The following is a 22,176-nucleotide window of genomic DNA, read 5'->3' on the forward strand; positions in this document are numbered from 1 at the left end:
TTTTCAACAAGAATAACCTGGCATAGTGTTAAAATTTGAAATCGGATATGATGCATAATGAAGAAGATAGAATAAGAAATGATACAATGAATTAAGGGTGGATCTTAGATGTCAATATTTGACTTTGACAAAAATCAAAGTGATTACATCTTTGTTATTGACTTGAATAACCTAATATAATGAACCCCTATTTAAAAGGAGATTTACATGCATAATCTGAAATAAGAAGTTAAGTTTGCAGAAAAATAAGAAGTTAATTATTAATTTATCACATTTAAACATCAACTCAATATAATGGGAACTAGACAAAAGATGATCAAAAAATAAAAACCAAACATTTCTCATATAATTGATGGTTGCAATCTCGTTATTTACTCATAATAATCAATATTTTGATTTATTGATTCTGATACGGACAAATGAATTATACAAATACAAAATTGAGAAATAGATACACACATATATGTTAATATATACAAATACATAAATAAATATATAAAAAAATACATCCCCCCCCCCCCCCAAGCTAAGATTTTGACGTCAGACAGAATTATTATTGTTTTGACGGTACATAAATTTAGAATTGAAGACCGTAAATGAAAGTCATGAAGAGAAATTAAACACCTTAATCGCCTCAAAGAATAACTCTAAAAGACAGAAACTTCATTGAAACCCCAAAACTAAATTGAAAATGTTAGAAATTACTACAAACCGGTTTTTAGGAAATTTTCTACAACTCACATATAAGATTGACATCTCTTTTAAGCATATGAGAAATACATGTTATTTTATTAATTCTATTAAAAAAGCATGTACTTCTCCCATGCCATTAGACACGTGTCAATTTTATATGTGGGTCGTAAGAAATTTCTATCCAATTGAAAAATAACACATACTAGATGCATTTATATCCTGAAACTGATCAAAGACAAAACGTACAAAATGCTTACACATAAAGAAAAAAAACAGTTATTCCAAAAATAATCTTTAAAATCTTATGCCCGACTCTTACCAAATTCTTGTGCTAATTAATTTTATTTGTTAAGATATTCTAATGCCATTAATTCTAAATCTAACCGTTTGAATGATTGAATTTGTTGCAAATTAATTAATTAAGGGGGAGAATTAGTCAGTCCTTTAGTCTTTAGAAGTTGGTGAGTCGTATAGATGGTAAGGTTTTTTAGAGGGTTGTCGATCACCAAAAATTCTGCTGCATACGCAAGCTTTGAGGTTATAATTAAAGTATGAAATTGTCGTTTTGACAGGAATCAAGATAGTTTTAGAACAAGTCTTTGTTTTGTACTTGTGTTGTCATGCTTAATTTGGTAATGAGGTTTGGAGTCCTCCTTCATGGTTTTCTTAAGGCTAGCTAATTAACTATGACGTACAATGCAGTCAATTTTCTGCAGCAGCAGCAGCAGAAGTCATCAGTGACTCTAATGGCCTTTGAATGTCTACGCCGGTGAAGCTAAGGCTGCTGTCTTGGCAGCGAATTTCACGCTTTCTTATGGCCGCCAGTCTCCAATTCTTGAAGTGGATTCTCCCACCTAATAAAACTATGCCATTCTCGGACCGGACTTTTGTTCCAATTATTGAAGACATACACCAACAATTAGGGTCGCAATTGAGCCCGAGTTGAACCGAGTACTATTGAATGTTCAAGTTTGATTCGTTTAATTTTTTTCCAACACGATCCGAACTTGAGCTTATCATCGAGCTAGCTAGATAATATATATATTTACGTTCGAGATCTGTTCATTTGTTTTTCGAACGAACTCGAGCTTATTTACGAGCTACTCAATTAATTTATTTGTTCCATATATAAAGTAAATGTTGTGATATTTTTATTTTTATTTTTTTGTAAATTTTCATAGTAATTATTAGTTATTTAATATGGTTACGATTTATTATCTGAGTAATTAGATAAATTAACTCAAATCTTAAACAATCTAATGTCGAATTTATATGTTTAGAATCTTATAGTAGTTATATATATTCATTAGACACTCACATATACATACATACAAACATACTCATGTACACACAAATGGACATATATCTCTATCATGACTCACAATTACAATAATTCAAGTTATATTTATTACATTACAAAGATTTTTTTTTTTCTTTTCATCTTTGTAAATGCTTAACATGTTCTTATTACACGAGCTTATACAACCTTATACGAGTCGAGCCGAACTTATACGAGCTTAGCTCGTATAATAAACAAGTCAAAATTTTTATTCAAGCTTTCTTCGTTTAATAAATGAATCAAGCCGAGTTAATTCAAGCCAAATCCGAGTATGTTTGCAAGCTGCTCTGTTCATTTATAACCCTACAAGCAACTCCCATCTTTTTCAAAGTCGGACTACCTCTAAAGTTTTCCAGACTGCTAATCACCAAACACATCAAGTCACCAAGTAGGCCACTTTCAATATGTTTTGTGAAAGCATTTCCAATTACTGTAATTTCTTTATTTTTCTATTCGTATCAATAGTGCAGGAAAGATTCCCTTGTAATTTCCCTTGTTCCTATTTGAATAAATAATAATAAATAAATAAATAAAAAGTAAAGTTGATCATGATGAGGATTGATTTTGAGATCTCTTATAGATTCAACTGGGAAAATTACCCCGTGATCGGTTTAATCCCAACAACAAAGCGGTCCACCTGAATCTTTATCAATCTGCTATCTTTCTTGTTCATAAAATTTATTAGGACCACCACAACCGCTTTTGGAGAAATTAGTGAGAAGTTCCCAATTTCTACTATAATTTTCACGAGTTACCCACCAGAAAATTCATGACCTGTCTTTAATTAGCACCCAGTTCATCTACTTTGATTGGGCCATTTAAAAAAATTAATGTTAATTAATATCTCATTTTGTTGATGTGTAATGTTAATTAACTATAATTTTTTTAAAAAACTATCACTAATTCACATGCAGTGCCACATCAATATAGTTTAATAAAGACATCGTATATCATTTATCTTTCCACAATCCTAAGAAGTTTTCATAGCCAAACTGCAATACCATTAAGTCAACATCAATGACAAATACAAAATTAAGAAATCTATACACAAATGTTAATATATACAAAAACAAAGATAAATACATATTTTTAGCTTCGAGAAATGTTAGGTTTTTCTAATTTTTTATTAAAAAAATAATAATAATTCACAAATGATGTATCATTATCTCTTGACCTTATGTTTCTATTTATTAAAACAATAGATCACGTTGGACGATGTCACATCATTTAAAAATCAATTATTTTTTTTAAAAAAAAAATTGAAACCTAAACCCTTCTCGTTTGCTTTTGCTTCTCACACACTACCCCGAGGTAAGATATTCTTGCAGCCCATTTTGCCTCTCGTATTTCGGCCATGGAAAGGGATGAACTTTATGCTATTTATTATTATTTTCGTTTTATTTTTTATTTTTGTAATTTTAACTCGAAGATCTTTATATATATATATATATATAAAGAGAAAATCCAAGCTCTTAGAAAACCTTGAGAAATCACCACCGGAACACATGCTCCTCACCGGACCGCGCATCGATGTGCTTGATCCAACGGCTAGGACCCTTCCTGGGACACGGAGCCCCACCTTTGCTACCTATATGGGCAATATCCAACCCGGATCCCTTCCCCATCGGCAAAAGCACGGTCCTCACCACACGTGTCCCTCTCTCCAGCACCCCATGCCATCGAAGCCCCGAAACGTTTCTCTGGCACGCGTTTTTGCACGCCAAAACCGCGCCTCTTGGGCTCAGCCTAGCGAGCCTCAGAACCCTTGCGAAGTCTCCGCGCTCACAATCCACCACCAGAAAATCCACGCCCACCAGCCCCCCCATCGCCGCCTCAGCCTCGCCCACCACCACCTCCGTCGGCGTAGACACCTCGGCGTACGCCTGTATCGCCTTGACGTACTCTAGTCTCGTCTGCTCGTCCGGGACTATGCACACGTGGCGTCCGCATGCGTGGCGGGCGGCTATGGCGAGGCCAACGCTTGTCAAGATTGGTTCGCCGTGGAGCCAGGCCTGGACGATCAGCTTCGCATTCCAACCGGCGGCCATGGCGGCTAGCAGCTCAGCTACGCCGGAATGTTCTTTGAAATTCCGACACTGCATGCAAATGAAGGAAAAGTTACATTGGGATCGATTGTTTTTGAAAGCTGAAAAATATTTCTTGGGTTTAGAGTTCTTACCGAATTAACTGTGTCTATATAAGCTTTTGACGCTGTCTCTGGGGACCAAACAAGCTTCATAACTCTCTCTCTCTCTCTCTCTCTCTCTCTCTCTCTCTCTCACTGAGAAAACTGAAACTGAGAGGTGTTGCCGTGTTGGGTTAGCTTTTTAAATGCTTTTTTTGAGAGAGAAGCGTTGACATTGGCCGTACACTTTAGAAGTTGTGCGTGGGGAGGGGTTTAAGAGTCTTTGGATTTTGTGCCTAAGGAAGTGAACGGAAATATATTATATAATTGCGGCAGGGGGGGGGGGGGGCTCATCTCCTGCTGGCTGCTGCAGCCATTCTTTGATAAATTTAGTGTTGCTCGATCGTGTGTTTATTAAGGAGAGGTCAGGGGATGTATGTGAGTAAACAGTTTTCACCACTTGGATTTGTCGTCAAAATTCTCAATGAGCATTCGCACTACTTGTGTACGTACGTGTAGACTGTGTAGTACTGTAGATAAGAGTAGTATGCAATTAAGCAAAAAAGTAGTGAAGGTAGAAAAACTCAAATTGACGAGCGGTGAGGTTGCTTTAAGCATTAAAAGTAGTGATTAATGATCTGTTTGGATTCAGAATAGAATTTAAATTCTATTCTGAATCCAATTCTACCTTCAATGATCACTGGGATCCATGCACAGTGCGTGGGTCCCGCATTTATTTAATAAAATAATAATAAATTATTTTTTTAAAAAAAAATAATAATAATTTTTTTTTTTTAATTTTTTTAAAAAAATAATAACTTTTTTTAAAAAAAAAAAAAAAAAAAAGGCAGGGTGGCTGCCGGTTGGTAGCCACCCCTCAAAGGGGGTGGCGCACTGCCACCACCATAGGTGGCCGGGGGCGCCACCCCCGACACTTGGGGAAGGCCGCGCGGCCTCCCCCGACCTCGGGGGTGGCCGCGCGACCACCATTAAATCTAGGGGTTGGCCTCGCGCCACCCCCTAGATTTAATGGGGGTGGCAGCGCGCCACCCCCAACCACTTGGGGAAGGCCGCGCGGCCTCCCCCGACCACTGGGGGTGGCCGCGCGGCCATCCCCGACCACTGGGGGTGGCCGCGCGGCCTCCCCCGACAACTTGGGGTGGCCGCGCGGCCTCCCCCGACAACTGGGGGTGGCCGCGCGGCCATCCCCGACCACTGGGGGGTGGCCGCGCGGCCACCTTTAAATCTAGGGGTTGGCCTCGCGCCACCCCCTAGATTTAATGGGGGTGGCAGCGCGCCACCCCCAACCACTTGGGGAAGGCCGCGCGGCCTCCCCCGACCACTGGGGGTGGCCGCGCGGCCATCCCCGACCCCTGGGGGTGGCCGCGCGGCCTCCCCCGACAACTGGGGGTGGCCGCGCGGCCTCCCCCGACCACTGGGGGTGGCCACGCGGCCACCTGCCGGTTGCTTCTATTTTTTTTTTTAAAATTTTAATTTTAATTTTGTTTTTTCTTTTAAAAAGAAAAAATATTTATTTTTTAATTAAATAATTATTATTTAAATCATTATTTCACCTAACTTTTCACAAATACCAATCATTATACACAACTTTTCAAACTTCCAATCATTTCTTACTATTAAAAATAATATTTTTTAATCTAAAAATTCAACACCTAAACACAACTTTTTGCCTCGAACTTCGCAATTAGAATAAGAATTCAATTCTAATTCTAAAAATTCAATACCCAAACGCACCATAAGGGTGAGAAATAAAAGGGAACTAATACATGCAGAATAGGCACATCCCACTTATATTGGTAGGACCATCCACTCACATGAGTCACCAATGTAAGTAGTTATGCATAATTTTGTGCAGAGTTTTTTCCGAAATAAAATATGTTCAATACTTAATTGACCTCTAAACTTTCGAGAAGGTGATCAAAGTCATGGAAGGCATGCAGTTTACGCTGTAGCTGGCACACGAATAGTTGCATATGATGGAAATTAAGTTGTACTGTTATTATTATTATTATTATTATTATTCTCTCTTTTCTTGGTCCTGAAATAATTTATAAAAGAGAATGTGTCAAATGAATGACACGGCCCTATAAATTCTTAGAACAGATGTCAAGAAAACTAGCCGCCAGTAAAATTAGTAAAAGGAAGAACAAGACGGGGCATGAACCTCGAAAGGCCCATCATCCTGGCCTTCTCAAACCCTCACAAGAAAACCATTGCAATAAGTTTCCACCAGAATGAGAACCAAAGTAGCAAATAGGGAACTGAGAGAGATCGGATCGAAGCTATTAAGACAATTTTCGGCTTGGTCACACGAGCTTCTAGAAAATCCCTGTTGTCTTTTCCTGCAAAATAGTAAACTCGGTAAGGATGCTTGCTGGGGGTACTAGCTGGTCCCACTCCGATACTTAAGTCAGTTCTCAGACTTCCAAGACTACAAGAGCATCGATCCATTGTGGTATAGGGCAGGCAAATCTTGATCACTTGTTCTTCTTCGTACTCATTTTTGAAGAGAATATTGCATCCCCTTTTGTGACAAGTGCCACCTCCCTGTGCTTCCACAAGCTGCAAGGATAAGTATGGATAATAAGAAGCTTCAACGGAATTCTCTTCCGAGAAATATTCCTTCATCTTTCTTAATTGGTAAAACTAGAAATGATGCAAATGTACTCTTTGGATAACCTTCTCTCGATTAGATCGGTCTGTTTGCCCTTTCTTTTTCCTTTTTTACCCAATATTTAAAAAATTAAAAAACATTAGCAAACTGATACCTCTAGAAACCATTCGCAATGGGGACGCAGATGTTACTGCATCCGCAATGGGTAACATTGATATAATACAAGTATTGCAGTAACATCCGCGTCACCCATTTCGAATTGATTTCGAAAATATTGACGGGATGTAACATTACTCTTATAAACAACTTTGTTTTAAAAATATATATTTTCACAAAAAATTTAAAATTCTTTGTACATTTACGTACCTAGCTCACACCAAATTTTATATTGTTTTTGTGACTTCTTGTCTTTCTCAGGGTATTAAGTTCTTAAATTATGCTTCGGATGGACGTCAAGCGGTTGATATTACCTCCCTGAGACCGGAACTTCTTGTTTTATAGGGCGAATTTAATGAAAGTAAGAGTTATATAATGGCAAGATTATTGTATTTGTAAATATGGAATGGGATAAAAATAAAAATAAAAAATAAAAAATAAAAGTTTGGTGTTTTCCTAATATAAAAAAAAAAACTATCCTTAATTACATCATATAAGTCACTGCCGTACAACCATTTTGTACGAAGCCTAACCCAAGTACCTTCCATCTTACTATATATATTAAAGCCCAACGTTGATATTTGTTTAAAAAGTTGAATTTTATTCATCGATATCATATCATTCAACAAAATTAATCCAATTATATGTTAATGGCAATAAACAAATACAATCTAACCCACAAAAAATTATATTTTCAGTTCCATCCCTTATAATAAATCTTGTATAATTGTTTTGAGTGACAGTAATAAATTTGCTAATTTTGATATAATCCTTGTAGAGGATGAGGTGCCCGAACAAAGGGAGGCCGATATGTTGTTTGGTAACTCTAGGGGAGGCGCGTGCCATACACGCGCTGGGCTCCGGCGATGACAGTGCCCCTACTATTGACTTGGGTTGATTTTTCTGTTAGATGTGCTTGTGTATTCCTTAGTTTCTACGCACAGTTTGTTTATGTATGGCACAAATTTTATTGGAATTTTCATTGTAAGGGGCTTAATTGTAATTCTAGTAAAATTTGAGATTCTACTTTGGCAGCTATTTTTTAAGTCAAATCCTTCTAGCTTAAGAGTGTGGGGGGTCTGTCCCTCATTTCTCAATATGTAAGCATTTGGGCTTTTAGATTCAGTAATAGCACATGCTATCAGTTCAAAAATAAATAAATCAGACCAGACATAAATTAATTACAAATTTATTTATAGTTAATTCTTATAAATTCGTCTAATAAATTGACACTTGTTTTTAAAGCATGTGTTATTAATGCCATTAAAAAAGAATAAAGATTTCCTTCAAATTGGCCTCCAACGCGTCCAGTCTATAAAATTGTCATGTTTCCTTTTGCATGTAAGAAGTACACTTTTTTTTAATTGTAATAACAAAGTTGAAATAAATTTTATTAAAAATACATTTACTCTTCCAACTTTGCACTTGCAATTAAAAAAAAAAAAACATGTGTTTCTCACATGCAGAAATACACGGCATTTTTATAGTTTAAGTTGAAAGAACTACCTCCAACCTAGTTTGGAGGAAAACTCTATCCATTAAAAAAACATATGAGAAGCACATGCTATTAAAAAAAAAATGTGTTTCTCACATATTAAGGGACAAATATCACTTTATTAAACAGGTTTGTATAAATTATCTACAAACCAGTTTGTAGCTAATTTTGGTTAATAGATTATATACATTTTTTTAAAAAATAAAAATAAAAAAATTGAAGAGTGTTTAGGCTATGGAAGCCCTTCCCCAATCTCTCTCTCTCTCTCTCTCTCTCTCTCTCTCTCTCTCTCTCTCTCTCTCTCTCTCTCTCTCTCTCTCGTCAAAAATTAGGGCCTTTTTTTTCAGAATAAAAACATTAAAAAATTAAAAATAACCCAAAACACTAAATACTTAAAAGAGTTAAGCTAAAAATCGCAATTATCCCATAATGCTGACGGCAGCCTCAACTCTTAACCAACTTATATACATATCAGCTTTTTTTAAAAAAGTAGAATAAAAAAAAAATTGTGATTACATTACTCAGTACTTAAAAATTGTTTTTAATTACATCAAAACATTTCTTTAAATAAAAAAAAAAATAAAAAATAAAAAGCCCTCCAAGATCAAATCAAACTCGATCTAAGCATGGATATAATTTTGGGTGAAGAGGCAAAAGCAGGCTTACCTCATACTCCTAAATATCATGCACACTTGCACATAAATTAGGAATTTAGGAGTTGATGAGTGCCGTACCTTGGACCGTTCAAGTTGTACTTTACTTAAACCATATCTTTCAACTGACGACTTATCACTGAATAATCACAATTAATTAATTTTTAAAAAGGGTGGCTGTTTTTAAACCTTTGCTTAACTAAATATAAGCCAGCAAGTTGTAACATTAGGTTCATAGGGGACACGTCATGACCACGACTTCTCCTAAGTCAATACCTATCTATTGCTATTCTTTTCTATTTTTTTTAGCAATTATGTATTCCTATTGAGTCAATTAAATTAGAATGGTGTTAATAATAATAATAATAATAAATATTTGTAACGTAATTGATTGAATTGTCAGCAATTCCAAGTCTTTTTTTTTTCTTTTTGTAACGTGTTAGGGAGTAAAGAAAAGCAAGTGAAATATGAAAGTAAAAAAAAAAATCTAAAAAAGTCTCTCTCTCAAATCAAACATTAGGCTTTTTTTTTTGCTTTTTTTTTTTTTTTTTTTAGAATAAAAACATTAACAAATAACTCAAAACACAAAATACTTAAAAGAGTTACGCTAAAAATCACAATTATTCCATAATGCTGACGACAACCTCAACTCTCAACCAACTTATATACGGATCAATTTTTTTTTAAAAAAAATATATATATATTCTGATTAGCATTACTCATATATACTTAAAATTGGTTTTAATTACATCAAAAAAAACATTTCTTTAAATCAAAAAAAAAAAAAAAAAAAAAAAAAAAAAAAAAAAAACTTCCAATCATATTAACAAACGGATCAAATCAACCTCGATCTAAGCATGGATATAATTTTGGGTGAAGATGAAAAGGCAGGCTTACCTCATACTCCTAAATATCATGCACACTTGCACATAAATTAGGAGTTGATGACTGATGAGTGATGAGTGCCGTACCTTGGACCGTTCAAGTTGTACTTTACTTAAACCATCTTTCAAGTTTCAAACGACGACTTATCAATTAAAAATCAACAATTAATTAATTTTTAAAAAGGGTGGCTGTTTTTAAACCTTTGCTTAACTAAATTCTAAATATAAGCCAGCAAGTCGTACCATTGGGTTCATAGGGGACACGTCATGACCACGACTTCTCCTAACTCAATACCTATCTATTGCTATTTCTTTTCTTTTCTCCTTTCTTTTTTATCAATTTTGTATTGCTATTGAGTCAATAAAATGTGCTAATAATAATAATAATAATAATAATAATAATAATAAAATACTTGTGATGTAATTGATGAAATTGTCGCCAATTCAGTCTCTTTTTTTTTTTTTCAACATGTTAGGGAGTAAAATTTTGGGGATTTGATTCTTGTACAACACCAATACAATAACTGTACAACAACCCCTCACATGGGAAAATGTTAGATTTACAACACCAATACAACAACTGTACAACAATCCCTCACATGAGGGTGCATACTGGGGCCCACCCTCATGTGAGGGGTTGTTGTATTAGTGTTGTACAAGAATCAAATCCCCCTCACATGAGGGTGGACCCTAGTATGTGGGACCCACCTTCATGTGAGAGATTGTTGTACAATTGTTGTATTGGTGTTGTAAATCTAACATTTTCCAAAATTTTGTGATAGGGCCGACCTATAAATAGGGAATCTTGATCTTTAAGTTATAAATTATTTTCGTGATTCTTAAAGTTCTTCTATTTCGTTCTGTTTGTTTTGACGTAAAATGTTTCTTATCAAAAAATATTTTTAGGGAAATTGTATTTTAGGAAAATAATTTTCGCTAAAAACATTTTCGATATTTGGTGCGCACCGAAAATCTCAATTTTTTTATTCAACAATTTTTATTCACAACATAAAAATATCAAGATAATTTTTTATTTTTTTTTAAAAAAAAAAAAAAAAAGAAGAGTTCCGACGGTGGTTCGACAGAGGTCCAGCGGTAACCCGGTGGTGGCTATACAATGGTCAATTGGGACCCGATGGTGGCCCACGAAAGCTTGTACAAGTTGTTGTAAGAGATAAAAATTGGTGCTTAATTAGCGTGTCATCCCAATAATTAATTAGAGTGCTAAAGAACAAAAAAACAGATGGAGAAATAGTCTTTGCCACCTCATGATTGAAAAGGAGAAATCGCCCTTCTGCTTATTTAAATGTACATTAATCACTACACAAATGATGACATCAATTAACGTTGATGGCTTAAAAAGATCATAACATCCCTCATGAAATCTTTGCACCCCAGTCCAAACCCTATGTTAAGCTTACAATAAGATGTTTGGTGAAACTCCTATTACCAAATATGTGTATTTTAAGGCCAGTCCCCTTCAACTCCTAATTATGAATTAAAATTGGAACACTTTTAAAGAAGGTGGTAGCTTCGCGCTTCTTCCATTCGAATAATAAATAAATTATCTTTCGAACACAAATTTAGAGAAGAAAAGCTTAGAGCCCTGCCAACGGGATTTTTTTTTTTTTTTTTTTTAATATTATTTTTATTTTATTTTTTTTTTTAATTTATATGAGTATTTTATCTTATTGAAAAAAATTTATGGCCATTTGTCTTTTTGTTGGCGACATTAACAATTTTTTGTAACTTACGAGGGACATTGTCGTAATTTAAAAATTGAGAGAAACACGATCAATTGGATAATAGTTTGGGAGGGAGATACGTATTTTTTATTTTCTTTTTTAATTATTGGTGACGGTATTTGACTTTGTCTAATAAATTTGAGAAGTTGTTGGATAGTTTTCAATTACAGTAACAACGAGTAATGCTACATATCATCTTCTTATCCTCCTTTTATCCTCTCAAAATTGATGTGGCTCTTGAAATCACCATTGAATTTATGATAGATCGTTATTAGATTTTGATCTAATGGTGATTTTAAGAGCCACATCAATTTTGGAATGACAAATAGATGATATGTAGCATTACTCAGTAACGGCATATTTTTAGTCTCAACCAAAAATATAAAATATAATAATTATTTTTAAATATATTTTTCCCTCAAATACGGTCGGACCAGTGCAACTGTGCAAGCCTTCAATCTCTACCTCCAAGCGCACGGTTCTGACGGCAACTATTGAGAAATGATAATGGGCCGATCTGTTATTGGGCCAAATTATCCTGGCCCGGTGACTATGCAGGCTTGAGCATGTCTTATGCACTTGTTTTGGTAGCTAATCCTTTGGAAATGCTCTAACAATATAACACTTTTTGGCCTCTACAAAAAAATATTAAACTTTTTTATTTTTATTTTTTTCTCTATGGTCAATAGTAGTTTTAGTCCAAGACTACCCACGACAATTTATTTCCCAACAATATTATATGTCATTTTTTTTTTTATTCTGTTAATATATTATTATTAATCAGTTTTTAATTTTATTTTTTTAATTAAGAGCTTATTTAAAAGTTGATTGACAATGCCACTTCATAAAACTATACTGTATAACATTTCTATTTATTTTGGGTCTTCCAACTTGATGAAAGAACCAGTGAGGACAGAAAAAATCATAACAATTACTGATGTGGGTGTTTATTATGAAAAATGATTGTTTTATTATTATTATTTATTTATTTTTTCATATGGTGTACATTGCTGCAAGTCTGTTGTAGATGTACAGCAAATGGACATGTATCCGGTTTCCAACAAGCGAGATACAACATAAAATACAAGCAAAGTAAATAATGCCCCATTAACACAATATTTTAATTTTTTTTTAATAAATGAAAGACATATTTATATTCATGTTTTTCTAGTTAATTAGGGTTTAAAACTATAATTAACAATTAACTTTTTATATACATGTTCAGAAAATTCTCCGTTTTTTTTTTAAGTGTGTAACTATATATTTGTAATTATCTTCCCTTTAATTTTTTTTTTTTAAAAAAAAATATTTGGTTTCCAACTTTTGTTTATTTATTATCCATCTCCATTCTAAAAATTGATAAATCTACCGTTGAATATATAGAACCACATGAAACCAACATGTGATTTCTCATATTCAAAGATAAATTTACCAAAAAAAAAAAAAAAAAAAAAGAGAAAAAAGGAGGTAAAAAAAGGTGCTGACATGAATACTAACGGAATCTGTCAAAATTTTTAACGAAATTTAACTCTGGAAAACGATTTGTAAATTAAGTAAACTACATAAATTTCTAAATTAATTTTGATACTTAAAAAAAAAAATTATAATTTAAGACAATTACAAGGACTAATAGTGCAATTTTTTCGTATACAAATAACAACCATATGCACAGATGACAACCTTTATCAGTCACAATAATCACAGAGCTCAAACCCTCGAGTTCATGGTTCTCTGTGTAAACTCATACCAGCCATGGAACTCAACCCTCCCAACTCTCATTCTCCTCCCAAAATGCAAAACATTAAACGACGTAAATCAAATCCATGCCAGACTTATCACAACTGGGTTTATCAAAAACACTTCTCTCACCACCAAGCTCATCCTCAATTTCATTTCTTCACCTCAGCAACATCTCATTGAATTCGCTCGCTACATCTTCTTTACGCGGCACGGTTTTCGGATTCGTCGGGAACAAGAGGACCCTTTTCTTTGGAATGCTCTTATAAAGTCGTATTCCCATGGGTGTGAACCAAAACGAGCTTTGGCTTTGTTTTGTTTGATGCTTGAGAATGGGATTTGTGTGGACAAGTTTACTTTCTCTTTGGTATTGAAAGCGTGTTCCCGGGTGGGTTTGGTGAAGGAAGGAATGCAGGTTCATGGGCTGTTGAAGAAAATGGAAATTGGCTTGGATGTGTTTTTGCAGAATTGTGTGATTACCTGGTATTTGAGATGTGGGTTTGTTGAATTTGCTAGGCAAGTGTTCGATAGAATGCCAAAGCGGGACGCGGTTTCGTATAATGCGATGATTGATGGGTATGTTAAGTGTGGGATGATTCAATCCGCACGCCATTTGTTTGATTGTATGCCAATGGAAGAGAGGAATTTGATTTCTTGGAATTCGTTGATTAATGGGTATGCGCAATCTAACGATGGGCTTAATGTTGCATGGGATTTGTTTGCCAAATTGCCTGCTAGAGACTTGGTCTCTTGGAACACAATGATTGATGGGTGTGTAAAGCATGGCAAAATGGAAGATGCCTATCATTTGTTTAATCAGATGCCGAAACAGGATGTGGTTAGTTGGGCAAATATGATATATGGGTATGCAAAAGTAGGTAGTATTGATGTAGCTAGGAGTTTATTTGATGGAATGCCAGAAAGAGATGTTGTTGCTTATAATGCTTTGATGGCCGGCTATGTTCAAAATGGCTATTGCATGGAAGCTGTACAAATTTTTCACGATATGAAAAGTAAGAGTGAAATGTCACCTGATAATGCCACATTGTTGATTGTTCTTTCTGCAATTGCCCAATTAGGACACATTGAAAGAGGTATTTCTGTACATCACTATCTAGAGGCAAATGGGTTCTCTTTGAGTGGAAAGCTTGGCGTTGCCCTCATTGATATGTATTCTAAATGTGGCAGCATAGGGAATGCTATGTCAGTCTTTGAGGATGTTGAAGAAAAAAGCGTTGATCACTGGAATGCTATGATTGGTGGATTGGCCATTCATGGCTTGGGTGAATTGGCTTTTGATTTGCTCATCGAGATGGAGAAGCTTTGTGTAAAACCTGATGATATTACATTCATTGGAGTGTTAAATGCTTGTGGCCATGCTGGCTTGGTGAAGGAAGGTCTGATGTGTTTTGAGCTTATGAGAAGAGTTCACAAGGTGGAACCAAAATTGCAACACTATGGATGCATGGTTGACATTTTTGGCCGCGCTGGGCATATAGAAGAAGCCAGGAAATTAATAGAGGAAATGCCCATCGAGCCAAATGATGTGATTTGGAGGACTTTGCTTAGTGCTTGTAAAAATCAGGAGAACTTCAATATTGGAAAGCCCGTAGCTGACCATCTAATCAGGTTGGATTCTTGTAATCCAAGTTCTTATGTGCTTCTGTCTAACATGTATGCTGCTCGAGGTATGTGGAACGATGTTAGTAGAGTTAGGATGATGCTGAAAGAAAAAAACCTAAAGAAAAATCCTGGTTGCAGTTGGATTGAACTCGAGGGAACTGTCCATGAGTTTTTTGTTCAAGATAAGTCCCACCCTCAAGTTACAGAGATCTATTCAATGTTAAATAGTTTGTGGATTCCCAATTCAGAGCCTACCTATTGTACAAGTAAATTGTTGAATGCAACTCTGTAAAAAGACACCCTCATCTTTACCAAAAGTCTCTGTAAACATTATTGATTTGCTGAAGACTCTACTCTTTGCAGCATCTTGAAAGCCGAATGTAAATATCTAATGAAACTTAAACGTCTATTCCCTTTTGGAGGAATTTGAGCTCCGCTTTAGACAGCAACGGTTCAATCAGTTTATAATACTTATTTGTTTTGAGACCAAAAAACAATATCGAGTTGTAAATCATTTAAAGTATGCTTCTCCGTGTCGAAAGAAAGTTAGTTGTCATTATTTCTCTTAATCTTTTGAGCCATGGCCGAGGAGGCATCTCACCAGATCTGGTTAGGTGTTTAGATCTAATTTTGAAAAAAATTTGATCTAGCATTCCCTGCCAGCTCAGCTCCTCAATGTACTCATCTACTGTGCTCACCGGCTTTCCCGCTTCCAGCTGCCGTCATCCCCGTTTGTTCATGTCGTTCACGCTCCAGCACGTGGGTCTTACGCTCTGGTGCATGGACCTCACGTGCCAGTCAGCCTCCTCCGCCAGCCGCTTCGGCTCATTCCAGTCAGCCTCCTCCTCCAGCTCATTCTGCTTCAGCAACAGGTCTTGCAGTTGGGTGTTTTGTCGTATTATGTTATTGCTTTATTTTATTTGTTGTTTTGTGTAGGCTTTAGATTTAGTCTCTATGCTCTTGTCATCTTGTGTTGTATTGTTTTTGGCTCAGTTTCAGTTACCTTTACTGCATGCTTCGTTGCAGTGCTTTGTTGTTGAGGTTGTGAGAGGTCTTTCAGTCGCAGTTATGGTTGTTAGAATTTTTAATGGTAATTTTCATGCTGCCACCACATGTCTCTCGTCTTCAGCCGCCATCGATGAAACCCTTACTGTGCTCGCATTGCAAGCCTGGAATGTTCTTTTTGCTGTATTTGTAGTGCATTTTATTGTGCACATTATATAACCCAATGGCCCTCTTTTAACTCGTGTTTGAAAGCATTTCTAACCGGTCTCCCATTTTCTTTTCCTCTCGGATCAAGAATATGAAAGACTCCCATCTTGTACCCTTTCTGTTATTGGCTTTGAAAAAAAATAGAAAAAAAAAAAATCATGAACGGGTTACTTGTTTAACCCATTTCGTTCATTTTATAATTATTTTCGTAATGTTTTAGTTTGTTTTGAATATATTGTTGGAGAGTCCATCCCATTTTCTTTTTAAGAAGTATCCATTCATTATTTCTTTCTTATCAGAAGTAGATCTTTTTTCATATATTACCTTACATTAATCATACACTAAAATACATAGTGTGGGATTCATGCATATGGGTGTCATATACATGGGTCTTACACTCTATGTGTCTTGGTGTAGGATTAATATAGAATAATGTAACGAAAAAATAAAAAAAAATCATGAACGATGAAAAGGACAAAAAGTAGAATTAAGATCCCCTCAAATTTTTTGTCCGAATTGATACAATTCGGGCAGGTAGTTGTGAGTGAGCATTTATGAGACCCACCTGACCAAATAAAAGTTGGGCTGCCTAACTGCTTATCCGGTCAGGTGAATCTCATAAATGCTTACTCACAACAACCTGCCCGAATTGTATCAAATTCGGACAAAGAATTTGAGAGATCCTGATTCCAAAAAGTATGCACAGACACCAGACTGCCAGAGAGAAAGCAATAAAGCGAACCTTTTTGTATTTGACAGCCTGTTTGTTTTTTTATTGGTGGAATAAATGCTATGGGGTAGAGGAAGTCAACCAATTACTCTACTCTAATATAATAATGTTGCTGACACGTCTCATAGACTATAGTAAGTACTCTTTTGTAACATTTATTTTCCATTACTTAAATATAAGTCATTTAAAAAATAAAAGAGAAAATTATTTAAAACACATAATATTAACCAATATAAAATGAATATAAAAAATAACGTTACTCAATCGGCCAAAGTCGTTAGAGATCTTTTGGCTTGAGAGTTTTGAAAAAAAAATTATAAGTATTTTTGTAATTTTTTCAATAATTCAAATTTAATTTTATTCTTTTTTTCGTAAAAAATATTAAAATTAAATCTAAACCGTTTAAAAAAAAAAAAAAGAGAATTGAAGCTCCCACGTGGGATTGCTGGACTCTTTTGTTTCCAAGAGACTATTTTGTCCATTTTCCAATTGGGCAGTACAGGTTGTCAAGTTCTATACGGATAGTTTTGACTTTTCTCCAAGACCCATGTTGTCCACTTTTTAATGCCTTAATTGTTGTGCATTAATGTTAAAATATTAATTAAATTTAACATTAGTCATCGTTAAGTATGATAAAAGTTCAAAAATTCAAACCTTTTTTACTTCATAATTTATGTCACATTTTAATTAAATATTCTATATCTTGAAAATCATTTGTTAAGCATTAATTACAATGAACAGACTGCAAGAGAGCCAATGTTCAATGTCATCGCAGCAAAAAGGTCTCTTCAAAAAGTAAATATAAAAACTTCAATATCGTGTGTGTTTTTATATATATATATATTATAAAAAAAAAAAAAAAAAAAAAAAAAAAAAAAAAAACTGGTCTTTTCCTCTCTTTCAATTTATTCAGCCAAAAACAAAGACAAAAACTGGTATTGATAGTAAAGGAAACCTGCCTTTTACATAGCTGAAGTTCAATATAAATAATTAAAGGTAGGATTCCCCATTAAAATCACTTCAAGTTCTCTGCCCACTCATGCAAGTATCAGTACATACCACTCACAAACACTTTAAATACTTAAGAGCTTAGGCACCAGTCAGCAGTTAGCAACAGCCTCATCTTTCAACTTTTTTTTGTCTTTGAAAATCAAGGCTAGAAGAGATTAATCAAGGACTGCTAAATAAGTCCACTAACTTCTTGCATCACATTTTCCATGGAAGGCCGTAGGTTGGGAGATTCATGGGTGCAGAGCAGAGCGATTCTCCCAAGTTTAGCAGCTTCCGATTCCGAGAACTTACCCTCAAGGTTTGCATCAACAAAATCCTCAAATCTGCAAGACTCGGCTGCGTGGCGAGTCAACTGGTTGATTATACGCTTTCCGGCAAGGATTTGAAATACAATCATACCAAATGCATATACATCACTCTTTTCGGTGAAGCGGCCAGTGGTTGTGTACTCTGGAGCTAGGTATCCCATGGCTGCACTGGCTTTGAGTGTGGAGTAGACAATGTCATCTGCAAGGAGTTTGTGCAAGCCTGAATCTAGGAGCAAGGGATTATACCATATGTCAACAAGCACTTTCTCAGCCGATATATTCTGGTGAACTATAGCAGGTTTGTTTCCACTATTTCCATGCAAGTACCCAATGCCTGACCAAGAAGGGACATCAAATTTTCAGCATGCAGTGTAAAACAAGGCATGAAACCACCCCTCCCCAGAAATACAGCAAATTAGATTCTTGAGCCTATAGCTTTGTTGAGAAGCAACACCAAAGCTGTGCGAAATAAGATGATAAGTGCGTCACATTTTAAGAAGATGGTTAGAATATTAATTAAATGATTAAATTCATGACTTTAAGTCTTATCAGTTTAAGCTTTTAGAACAAGTATTGATTTAACGTAGATCTTTTCTAAAAAAAAAATTTGACTTCTTTCCAATATCAGGTAGTTTCTATTCCTTATTAGGTGTTATTTTATTTTCAAACAGCTTTGCATGTACGGTGAGAGTTATTAGCACTGTTTTAAAATAAATTATTCATCTGTTTTATGGAACAATTCCAAAGTTATAGCAGGAAGCAAACAAGCTGAAAGGCATTCTGCCCCTATTACCCAACCTCCAAAAAAGTAAATAGATAATAATAACAATAACTTCATTAAGCAAGAAGACAGGGATAGAATGACCTTTGGCAATGCCATTGATGATAGATACTCTGGCAGACCATTCAAGAACCTTCCCACTGGAACTCTTAACATCAAGATACTCCAACAGACTTCCACTTTGGACAAACTCATTGATAAGAAAACACTCTCCCCTGCCTTTTGAACAACAAAAGCCTCTCAACCTAACAAGATTTTCATGTTTCAATGAGGTCAATATCTTCAACCCCTTCAAGAACTCAGCTTCATCAGACTTACAACTCATCTTGGAAATGCACTTTATTGCAACAGCAGACCCATCTCTGAGGATCCCCTTGTAGATAGCAGAGAAACTGCTCTTCCCCAACAAATTCACCTCTGAGAAGCACTGAGTTGCACGCCCCACATCCTCTAAATTGAACATAAGGCTTTCAAGAACCTCCTGAGAGACTCCGCTTCGACCTTTAGCAATTGGGTCCCATCCATTAGAATACTCAAGACTGATGAGAGGAGACACACTCTTCCTGTAAACTTCCGTAACCTGGTCAGTACTAAGCCGACTATCTGAAGCGTCAAAGGAATTTCCAATTTTCTGTTTTTGTCGACGGTACCATGCAAACATGAAAAGTCCAGTACCACCCAAAGCAATTAGAACTCCAATCACCCCAAAAGCTACACCGATTTGTGAGGATTTTGATGGTTTTGAACACTGGGTTTTGCCGCAATCAGAATTTAAGGGTGCTGACTCTGGCAGAGTTTTCGAAGAAAGATTTCCAGGTTCAAATGGTTCTGGTCTGTTTGGGTTTATATCATAAGCAGCCTTGCAAACACTCAAGTCAGAAAACCCAACTCCACATAATCCTGGATTGTTCTTGTACTGGAATCCACCATTCAGTCTCTTCAAATCTAAGTTTTCATCCACAAGGCCATAAAAATAAAATCAGAACTTTTGAACACCTTGATTCTCCAAAAACATCTATACTTAAAGCACAAGAGCATGTAAGTATAGCAAGATAATATTACCTGAAGGGACCATGCCTGATAGAGAGTTGTTTTGTATGTTAAGAACCTCTAGCATGGGAGCATTAACTAACCATACTGGAATAGAGCCAAAAAAGTAATTAAAGCTCAAATCCAACCTCGTTAACATCTGCAAATCACCCAAACTTGCAGGAATTGCACCAGTCAATTGATTGTATTGCAAAGCAAGAACACTTAGCCTCTTCATATTTCCTATTTGTGTTGGTATGCTGCCAGTCAACTTATTGTAGCAGAGCTGCAAAACTGCAAACAAAGAAAACCCCAATTGAAATTTTGTCAGTTATGTTGAATTATTGAGCCTGTGAAATAACCCTGAATTAATTACTGATTCTGTTCACACTAGAAGAGCTAAGTAATGGATTTAAACATAAACGAAGATTCAAAAGCTTTTCATTGGACCCAGTTTCTAGCTTAATCTCTACTCTCTAGAATTACAGGTTCATAAACAGAGTATGCAAGTGTCGCACCAGATTAAACCCAAACCAGTGGCAGTGAATAAAACGAGATAATACAAATTGGGAAAGAAGAGAAAGGTATTGCAAAGATTCGAGCTTTTTATTCCACACAGTCAGTGAATAAAATATGACACGCTTGGGGAAACAAAGTTAGTGAATAAAATTAAACCCAGATAAGTGAAAATTAAACAAATTCAAAGGAAAAAAAGAAGAAAAGAAAAGAAAAAGTGGACAAGATTGAAACTTTCCTCTAAAAACACACAGGCCAAGAACCAAAAATGCAAATAAAAATTGGAAATTGACCATAAAAAGAGAATTTAAAAGAAAAAATAAAAAATAAAAAAACCAACCTTGAAGATTATGCATGTTGCCAATCTGGGGAGGAATCTGGGCAGAGAGATTATTAACATTGAGATATAAATCAGTGAGAAGGGTCAACCGACCAATCTCCTTTGGGATTTTCCCGTTCAGAGCATTGAAGTGCAAGTACAACCCAGTCAAGCTGTGAAGATTAGCCAACGCTGAAGGTAATGTACCAGAGAGGCCCTTCCCTTGCAGAGAGATATTGGCGACAAGGCCTTGCTCGTTGCACGCCACGCCTTCGAAGGAGCCGCTGCATGGGTCAGCGGTCGGGGTCCATGAAGTCAAGAACTGATTTTTTGGGTCCAGAGAGGCCTTGATGGCCATCAGAGTGGGAACCTCGGCGAGTGAGGATATGGAGGGAGAGGGAAAGAAGAGGAGGAGGAGGAAAGAGAAGAGGAGGGTGAGAGAAGGATGCATGTTTGTTTCGAGGGAAAATGGGAAGGAAAAAAGTGGAGAGTTTGTGGGAAAGGTTGGAACTTGTTTTGTGGGAAAGTGAAGAATTTCTGCTTTGGGTTTGGAAGTCTAATCTCAGAACTCAGAAGAGAAAACACCTGTTCATTGTTGGGTTTAAAGAAAACCGGAAGAAATGGGAGGGAAACTGTGGACGTGTTTTTTCTTTGTTTTTTTTTTTTCCTAAATATCTGTGTGAGTGCATGGGGAAATGTTTAGGATTTGAAGTGAGTGAAAGATTGTAAGTAGAAAAAAACAAAGGTAAAGACGAAGGAATGAGTGATCGAGATTTGAGGGTGAATCGAATCTCAGTAGTAGGTGTGCAGATGTACCCGCCCCCACATCTCAGTCAATTTTTTCAAGGTCTAAAACCGACTTTTTCTCATATTCCAAGGAAAAATAAAAAAAAACAAATATTTTTACTCAACATATAACTTTTGTCATGGTCCATACTCCATAGAGCTAGGTAGATACTAGATAAGCAAATCAAATGGAGGGATCAAGCTCAAGCATTAGCATCCTATGGAAAGTACAAGCATTTCTAGTAACTGTGATTATTTTAGCTATTTCGAATATATATATATATATATATATATATATATTTCTATTTTAGTAATTGTTTTTTTCATATAAATTTTAAATATTATCTATTTCACTTTTTACTTTCTTTTAATATTACTTTTTAAAATATTTTTTATTAT

The 22,176-nt window shown here is 35.5% G+C and overlaps 3 protein-coding genes across 3 annotated transcripts; 1 reads left to right on the forward strand and 2 right to left on the reverse strand.

Moving 5' to 3' along the window:
- Positions 1-3,050: 3,050 nt before the first annotated feature.
- Positions 3,051-4,418, reverse strand: LOC133862484 (uncharacterized). Its single transcript, XM_062298323.1, has 2 exons — positions 4,212-4,418; positions 3,051-4,128 (listed from the first exon to the last, which is right to left on the reverse strand). The coding sequence occupies exons 1-2, from the start codon at positions 4,269-4,271 to the stop codon at positions 3,523-3,525; spliced, it is 666 nt and encodes a 221-aa protein (XP_062154307.1). The 5' UTR covers positions 4,272-4,418; the 3' UTR covers positions 3,051-3,522.
- An 8,986-nt stretch (positions 4,419-13,404) lies between these two features.
- On the forward strand, positions 13,405-16,255 carry LOC133862375 (pentatricopeptide repeat-containing protein At2g45350, chloroplastic). The gene has a single exon (XM_062298161.1). It carries the CDS (start codon positions 13,449-13,451, stop codon positions 15,375-15,377), a length of 1,929 nt encoding a protein of 642 aa, XP_062154145.1. The 5' UTR covers positions 13,405-13,448; the 3' UTR covers positions 15,378-16,255.
- Positions 16,256-17,901: 1,646 nt separating this feature from the next.
- LOC133864610 (probable LRR receptor-like serine/threonine-protein kinase At5g45780) lies at positions 17,902-21,680 on the reverse strand. The gene is made up of 4 exons (XM_062300995.1): positions 21,013-21,680; positions 20,190-20,450; positions 19,212-20,072; positions 17,902-18,680 (listed from the first exon to the last, which is right to left on the reverse strand). The coding sequence occupies exons 1-4, from the start codon at positions 21,440-21,442 to the stop codon at positions 18,208-18,210; spliced, it is 2,025 nt and encodes a 674-aa protein (XP_062156979.1). The 5' UTR covers positions 21,443-21,680; the 3' UTR covers positions 17,902-18,207.
- Between the last annotated feature and the right edge of the window lie 496 nt (positions 21,681-22,176).

Source organism: Alnus glutinosa, chromosome 3 (genome assembly GCF_958979055.1).
Source record: "Alnus glutinosa chromosome 3, dhAlnGlut1.1, whole genome shotgun sequence".
NCBI classification, from domain to species: domain Eukaryota; kingdom Viridiplantae; phylum Streptophyta; class Magnoliopsida; order Fagales; family Betulaceae; genus Alnus; species Alnus glutinosa.

What these genes read in the sequence shown, in the direction of transcription:
- LOC133862484 (XM_062298323.1), bottom strand. Translation starts at nt 4,271, where the DNA reads ATGAAGCTTGTTTGGTCCCCAGAGACAGCGTCAAAAGCTTATATAGAC. An exon ending in ATATAGACACAGTTAATTCG is followed by an intron (nt 4,129 to 4,211) that starts GTAAGAACTCTA and finishes ATTTGCATGCAG; the next exon opens with TGTCGGAATTTCAAAGAACA.
- LOC133862375 (XM_062298161.1), top strand. Translation starts at nt 13,449, where the DNA reads ATGGTTCTCTGTGTAAACTCATACCAGCCATGGAACTCAACCCTCCCA.
- LOC133864610 (XM_062300995.1), bottom strand. Translation starts at nt 21,442, where the DNA reads ATGCATCCTTCTCTCACCCTCCTCTTCTCTTTCCTCCTCCTCCTCTTC. An exon ending in ATCAGGCATGGTCCCTTCAG is followed by an intron (nt 20,073 to 20,189) that starts GTAATATTATCT and finishes ATGAAAACTTAG; the next exon opens with ATTTGAAGAGACTGAATGGT. An exon ending in CATCAATGGCATTGCCAAAG is followed by an intron (nt 18,681 to 19,211) that starts GTCATTCTATCC and finishes CTTCTTGGTCAG; the next exon opens with GCATTGGGTACTTGCATGGA.